At 38.9% G+C, this 8101-nt stretch overlaps 1 protein-coding gene across 1 annotated transcript; it reads right to left on the bottom strand.

The window, feature by feature from the left end:
* Positions 1–1492: 1492 nt before the first annotated feature.
* On the bottom strand, positions 1493–4980 carry LOC118842462 (beta-defensin 107A-like). Its single transcript, XM_036749955.1, has 2 exons — positions 4923–4980; positions 1493–1635 (listed from the first exon to the last, which is right to left on the bottom strand). Exons 1-2 carry the CDS (start codon positions 4978–4980, stop codon positions 1493–1495), a joined length of 201 nt encoding a protein of 66 aa, XP_036605850.1.
* Positions 4981–8101: the final 3121 nt, after the last annotated feature.

The following is an 8101-nucleotide window of genomic DNA, read 5'->3' as shown; positions in this document are numbered from 1 at the left end:
TAGTTGTTTTAATATACATTTCTCTAGTAGTAATTTGGAGACTCTAAAAAAGTTGGCTTTTGATATCTTTTATTTCTTTCTCTAAAAACTTCCTGTTTACATTCTTTGACCATTTATTAATTAGAGAAAGGCTTTACAATGTACTACAATACATTGGAAATGAGATCTTTATCAGAAAAAGTTCTCTAAAGATTCCCACCCCTTCCCTCCCCTCATGTAATTATTTCTATCTCCAAACCTTACTGCCTAGGATTTTTTTGTGCAAAATCTTTTACATTTTACATAATTGAAATTGTCCATTTTATCTTCTGTGATCTATTCTAATGCTTATTTAATCATGAACTCTTCTCTTATTCGTCCATCCAAAAGTAATTTCTTCCTAGACCCTTTAATTTGTTTATTATATAACCTTTTATATTTAGGGCATATATCTATATGGAGCTTATCTTATATAGTGTGATGTGTTGGTTTAGACCTAATTTCTGCTAGAGTACTGTCCAGTTTTCCCAGGAGTTTTTGTTCTTACACCAGTAACTGGGGTCTTTAGGTTTATTAAACATTATGCTTCTGTTTACTTCTGTATGTTGCATACCTAATCTCTTCCACTGAAGACTGCCCTAATTTTTAACCAGTATGGAATTGTTTCAAATGATTATTGCTTTATAGGTCAGTTTGAGATCTGGTGCTGCCAGGCTCCCTTCCTTCCTTCTTTTTCTTTTTATTCTTGCCCTTGAGATTCTTGACATTTTGAGTCCACAGGAATTTATTTTTTTTAGCTCTGTAAAATATTTCTTGATATTTTGATTGACACAGTGCTGAATAAGTAAATTATTGTAGGTAGCATTGGTATTTTATTATATCAGCTTGATACATGAGCAAAAAATATTTTCCATGCATTGGAATTGGAAAAAAAATTGTAGTTCAACCTCACACAATGTTACAGTAAGAAGGGCTCATAGACAACTTTTAACACTGAGATTCTTAATGTAGCATTCCTAAATTAAAAATAAATTGATAATGGTATTTTAATATAATTGGTTTCCTTTGTAATCTCATAAAAATACAATCTTATGTTGTATCTTAAATTTTGTCATTTAAAAGCAGTAAATGGATCCATATATTTTTTCCAGATTGCCAGATGGGTGCATGGCAGGAAAAAAAATGCTTAAGAACCCCTGCTCTACTACAAACCTTTATGTTCTCAGATCAGGAGACTGAATCTCAAATAGAGGAATTGTCTCGGTCAAGGGAAAACAGGTAGACAGGGGAAGAACTGACAATAGGACTGAAGTGTTATAAATCTCACTTTCTTCACTTCATCCCATGTTCTATTTTGGAAGATTTCTTTCATGGCTTCAAGGGATGGAAATAACAGGGTACCAGGTGTCTTGTGTCTTGAGAGCCAACAAAAGAAGAATGTAATGCATTTGTCCTGCTGAGGTCAGTGACAGATCTCAATCTTTTCCAAGTTTTCCAAGGTCCTCCTCATCCTTCAGTTCAACCTCTTTTTTTGGCAGCAAAATAAAACCAAGCCAGATCTGCAGGAACCAATGTTTTCTTCATCTAGAAGGCATTCCACTAGGCAGCGGCCAGTTTGTCTCTGGCAGTACATTTGTCGAAATATTCCACTCCTGGCTGTGTAAAGAAGCCATTTGCCAAGATCAGAATAGAGATATTGAGGCAGGATATTACTAGAAAGGGTTTATATAGCATTACTGTCCTAGAACTGGAAGGGACCTCAGGGGTCATTTGGTCCAACTGTCTCATTTTACAGAGGAGCAAACTGAAGCCTGGGGAAAATTAATGGCTTGCCCAAGGTCTACAAACTGTCAGAAGTAGGATTTGAAGCTAAATCTTCTGATTTAATATTCTTTTTGCTATATTTTCACAGTGTCTTTCTACTATGTCATATGGAAAGTTTCAGAATTTCCCATTACTAGCTTGACCCTAGAAGAAAGGAAGTCCCAAGCTAATGGCGAGAATGAATGGTGGGTGCACAGGAGTTTCTTGCCTTAGTTCCTTGGAATGGTGTAAGTGCTTGTTTGAGTCTGGGGGTCGATATAGGTGTATCATTACTGAATCTCCCATAAAATAGAGTGATTCCATGATGATGATCCATGGAAAGAAGGCTGCACACAGCAACTTTTTGAACTTTATTCCAATAATCATTAATTTTTTAAAAAAAATTTCCTCTGGTATTTGTCTAATAACAGGATCAGATTTAGAGATGGAAGGAAACTTAGAGATCATCTAGTCTAACCACCTCATCTTAACTATGAAACAAGTGAGGCCCAGAGGTGGAAGTGGTGGAGCCAGGATTTGGGCCCAATTCCTATGACTCTAATGGCTACACTTTTCCCTCTGTACCTCACTACTTACCCATAATAAGTAACTTACCCGGGGTGTTCAGGTAAATATTATCTATTATCTGTAGCATAAGCATCTCGCTGAGTTTTCTGGGCACCTCAGGAGGGAAAGGGCATGGGACTGCCTGTCTTGGCTTGGGAAAATCAGACAATCTCATTCATTAGAATAAGGTGTCATCACAGGAATTTATAACTCCCAAATAAAGAATATACCAAAAAAAAAAACCCCACTAGCCCATTTAATGTGGAAAGTTCCTTAGTTTATGTAAGGCATTTTCCTCATAATAACCTGCAAGACAGATAGAAGTATTACTTTTTTTTTAAATGAGAAATTTGAGGCTAAAAAAGGTGAAGAGACTTGCCAAATTGGCAGAGTATGTGGCACTACCTAACTTTGATTGTAGGTCTCATTAGTTTAGATTCAGTGCTCTTTCCAATACTCAATACTACCTCTTAGTAAGTAATGTGAACATACACAGGACTCTATACCTACAATGTCAGTCTATGATTTCATCTCCATATCAAGCTCCCTGGTGAGGACATTACTTCTGCTATCACAGATCAATATCTGCCCTTGAACTAACCAAGTGATCATCTTAGAGGGTTGGCCTAGGGTATTGAAAAGTAAAGTAACAGGGGCAGAACCCAGGTTCCTGAGGCTGACTCCATGCTGCCCACCATACCCATCACATCATTATGGATTAAGTTTTAAACATTCTTTTTTGAGTCAGCTCTTAAGGGACCCCAAAGGAGGGTGAGCCATGGTTCTTGTCCTTGTGGTCATGAGACACATGTATATGTGAAGATAAGTCGTTTCTATTGTGCTTCTTTTGGTGTGTGCAGAATTTTGAGCTTTAAATTTCATGAACATATTGAGAAGAAAGGTGCACAAGAAATTGTTATTCCTATCTTATAGATGAGGAAATCAAAGCTCCAAGAACTTGTGAGTTGCCAGTAATGATACAACTAGGATCGTATCCACTTTCTACCTGTGTTCCCTTGAGCAAGGCAATTCCCCATCTGAGACTCAGTATCCTCATCTGAGAATATAAAGGTTTGTAGTAAAGCAGGGGTTCTTAAAAACTTTTTTCCCCCTGTTATAGACCCCTCTGGCAGCCTGGGGAAGACTGGATCTATTTTGTGCTTTTAAATAAATAAAATTTAAGATACAACTAAGTTTGTTTATTTTGTGTGAGATTACCAAGGAAACCAATTATATTGAAATACCATTATCAAAATATTTAGTAAAAAATATTCATGGACACCATATTAAGAATATTTGTTAGAGGTTGTCTATGAGGCCTTCCCATAGTAACAGCCTGTGACACTGAACTACAATAATTTTTGGTTTCTATTCCAATGCATGGAGAACTATTAAGTTTGCCCATGGGTGTGTCAAGTCAACATAATAAAAATACCAACGCTACCTATAATAACAGTGGTGCCACTAATGGCAACTCATGAATTCTTGGAACTTTGATTTCCTAGTTTTGTCCCTACTGGTTCTGTCTAGACAGAAATAGATTTGATTCTATCAGACACTCCCTTCACTGCACCAAACTGCTTTTCACAAGACAGAGAGTGATAGAAGAGACACATAATCAACAAAGACCTCGGAGTGGGGAGAACTCACTTTCTGCGAAGAGTCAGAGAAGATATCTGCAGGAGGCAGCCTCTAGGGTGGTACTTGAAGATAGGCAGGATTTTGGTAGGTGAAGATGTGGGTATTGGGAGAAAAGGGGAGTGTCAATGAAGGGGATCATTGTGGACAGAGAGGTAAAAGACTATAAGAGGAAGGACGTAGGGGTCTGAGCTCTGCAGAAATTATAAAAAAAAAACAGCAGGACTCTGCCTTCTTTGCAGAACTCCAGTCCTCAGGTAAAGAAGTCAGAGTCCTGCTGTTTTTTATAGCTTCTGCAGGGCTCAAAGCCACCTCTGGTTGTAGAATTCATAGAGAATGGTCAATTTTTATGTTCCATTAAAGAGTGGGTAGGTTGGGAAGATAGCATTGCAGTTGGATGCTAGAAATTGGGAATGGCATTAAATTGTGAAAGGTCTTGAATGCTGAGTTCTAAAAAACTTTTATGAGTGTAGACTTGTATGAACTATGACTTTGTCCTATGGCCAGTAAGTTGCTACTGGGGGATCAGGGGGTGGGGTTTGTGACGAGGTTGATTGGCCCGGTGCTAATATTTGTTTTGGGGAATGGATAAGGGAGAAGAAAAGGGACCATAGTGTTTGGACCACAATGTAAGGAGGGGGATATCTTCATCTCCTTCATTCCTGTTCCTCCAGAGGACAGCACCTCAGATCCCCTGGGTCTTTCAAGCAGGGAAAGATCCTGGGATCCTTTAGTTTGGCAGGAAGAGGAACTGAGGCTTATTTTGCTTCATCTATGACCAGAAGAAGCTCCAAATGGCTCAATTGCCCCTTAGAACCCAGGGCTGTGCCTAGCTCTCTTCTGATATGCCCTTTTCCAAGAGATATACTTCTTCTCCCAAGAAGAGAGCCCATGGAATGAGTTTGCCCTTCTATCACTTATGGTTCCTAACTTACCTGGAGAAATCTGCGTAAGAATGATGAGGATGGCAAAGATGAAGCTGAGGAGTCTCATGGTTGGAGCATCAATAGGAAGAGGCCCTAGAATTACAGGACCTGAGTTCTGTGAAGAAGGAAAAGTCCTGCTGCTTTTTATAGTTTCTGCAGGGCTCAGAGGCATCTCTAGTTGGAAAGTTCACAAAGAATGGTCAGATTTCATGTTCCATTAGAGTGTGTAGGTTGGTATAACAGAATTGATGTAGGTGGGAAGTAATGCAGAGAGTGCTTACTCATATCCTTTCCTTGACCGGAATGACCTTCACCCCTCCTTTCTTATGAAACTCCTTCTAAGCCTACAAGGTCCAGCTCCAGTCCATCCTTCTTTTATTGATGCCAGCCACAAGTTATGACTATATAGTCTTTTGTGGCAGCTAGCATCTTAAGATCAAAATGCTTTAAAGTTCGCCAAATATGATCCAGCTGGATTTTTCCATACTACTAATTCTGGGTCCAGGTCATGGTTCCTCTTCAGTGACTACCCAAGATATATAAACTGACAAATTCAAGCCTGCCCATTCACACCACTTCATCATCTCAGTGATATGTGCTTTTCATCTCCTCTTCCCTCTTTTGTTTGTCTCAATCGGCAGTGTTTTAAGTACAGTATCTTTGAATGCCTGAGTATTCTCTTGTCATGTTTTCACCAAGGATATCAAGTGTTTACTGACCATGATCATAAAAGCTTTTTTTTTGGGGGGGGAATAGAAGATAAGGATTTGAGTCAGAATTTCATTAAGTGAACTCTGACTAGGTATATATACAGTCCTGAGCTATTTGCTGAGGGGTAGAAAAAGTTTCAGACAGAAAATCAGTTCTTCAAGATCTCAAAATTTTTTGTGGGGGGATGTCAGAACTTAAACACATTATAACATACAAAAATAATACAAGTATCTCCTTTGAAAGGTTCTTTGAATTAGAATAGGTAGGGATCTCAGAGACCATCCAGTGCAGTCCTTTCATTTTACAATTGAAGAAAATGAGACCCATAGTGGATCACCTAAGGTCACAAGGGGAGTGAGTCTCAGAGGCTAGATTTGGATCTAGGGCCTCTGGCTCTTAACTCAGTCCTTTTTCCTTTGAGCCACATTGTTTCCTGATACTATATTGATACTATATCATTTTTTTTTGTCTTGTGGAGCTCCCTTGGGCTTGGGGAAATGATTCACACACAGAGAGATGCTAGCAGAATGATTTTAGGATTCTGAAAAAAAAAGATTGTATTTTCTTTATCGGACCACAAGGATCAGAGCTCCTTTTGTCAAAGAGAAGACACCAGCACAAAAGGATACTAAAAAGAAAGTGGCTGTGCTTTTCATCTTTTCTTTCTCTTTTCTTCAGCTTGATTTGATGTGCTGAAGCTTCTGAGAGAGCAACCCAGGCAGTGAGTAACAGAGCCATCCAACATCACCAGAACCTGCTGAGGACAGATAGCCCCTGTGACTCCTGGGGGACATAGCCTGCCCAAGGGGCAACATGTGGGGCACAGAGTAATAGAGGAGGAAAGGGTTAATCACACAGTCTTTCCTCAGTCCTTATACTTCTTGACCTTTCTGAAGAATTTGATAAAGCTGATCATCTTTGTGAATTTTCTCTCTGTGGGATTTCGTGGCATTGCTTTCTCAGTTCTTCCACCTGCCTTCCAGCTCTTGCTCTGTCTCCATTGCTGGATTCCTCATATGTATCATATACCTCTTAACTAGATACACTTCAAAGTCCTTTCTTGGGTCCCCTTTTCTTCTCTCTTTAGAATCTCTATTAGTGACCTGGACCCTTATGCAAAAGACTCCCAAATCTCTGTCCCAGTTTCTCTCTCTGTCTCTCTGTTCTGTCACCTGAATTCCACTCTCAAATTGCCGTGTGTTTGTTGGACATTCCAAACTGTACGTCCCATAGGTATTTTAAACGCAACATATCCAAAACAGAACATAAATCTATTCTCTCTATCACACCTCTTCCAAACTTCATTTTTCTCTCCGTGATAGTTACATCTAGTTGCTCAAGCTCCTTGTGTTCTCAATGAAGCCCCAACTCCTCTCTCTCACCTCACATATCCAGTCAGCTTCCAAATCTAGTTGGTCCTATCTCTACAATATCTCTTTTATTTATCTTATCCTTTATCCTTTTCTTTACTTATCCTATCCTTTATTTATCCTTTACACTCATATACTCACCCCCATGGACTTAACTCTTCATCATTTCTCGCTGAGATTGCTGCAATAGCCTCCTAATTGTACTGCCCACCTCAATTTTCTCTCAACTTCCATTTATCCCTCATAATGTTGTTGAAGTGATATTCCTAAAGCACAAGGCAGACCATGACACTTACCTCAGTAAACTTCAGGAAACTCTCTATTATCTAAAGTATTACATGAAAATGTTCTAGTTGATATTTAAAACTCTTTACAACCTTCTTTCCAGACTTAATATGTCTTTTCCTTCAAGTACTCTATGGCCCAGCTAAACAACTTTCTGTTTTTCACACATAGCACTCGTCTCTCCTTTCTGTGCTTTTGCATAGGCTGTGTCCCATCCTTTTTTCCTTCTACCTCTTAGAATCTCTAGTTATCTTCAAAGCTCAGGCCAAATGCTGACTCTCATATGAAGATTTTCCTCATAACCCCCGCTGCCAGCGTTTCCCTTCCCAAATTACCTTATGTCTATTTCATTATGATGTAGTATATAAACAGCTGACTTTACTGTTAGAAGACCTGAATTCAGGTCCTGTCTTTGACACACATTAGTCTATGGATTTGGGTGAATGATTTAACATTTTAGCACCCTGGCAACTATCTTTGAATATCAATTGCAAAGATGATCAACATTGGCAGAAGTTTCTTGTTAGGAGCTGACTTCTGAAATTTTTTTTTTCATATATCTTTTCCCTGACAGAGCTAAACCCCTTGAAGGCAAGAACTATTTCACTTTTGTCTCTGTATCTCCAATGTCTAGCTACTAATAAATGCTTGTTGATTGATTGATTTTGTTTCATGCTCACTAACATACCATGATTTCCATTGGCCAGAGGACAAATCCAAAACTCCTTAACTCATCTTTCAAGGCCTTAGATGATTTGACCTGAACCTACAGTACTTCTAGCATTAATTCCCATGAGTACCCACCCTATAGTCACTCAATCA

Source organism: Trichosurus vulpecula, chromosome 3, assembly GCF_011100635.1.
Source record: "Trichosurus vulpecula isolate mTriVul1 chromosome 3, mTriVul1.pri, whole genome shotgun sequence".
Classification (NCBI taxonomy): Eukaryota; Metazoa; Chordata; class Mammalia; order Diprotodontia; family Phalangeridae; genus Trichosurus; species Trichosurus vulpecula.
This window is presented reverse-complemented; position numbering and strand designations above follow the sequence as displayed.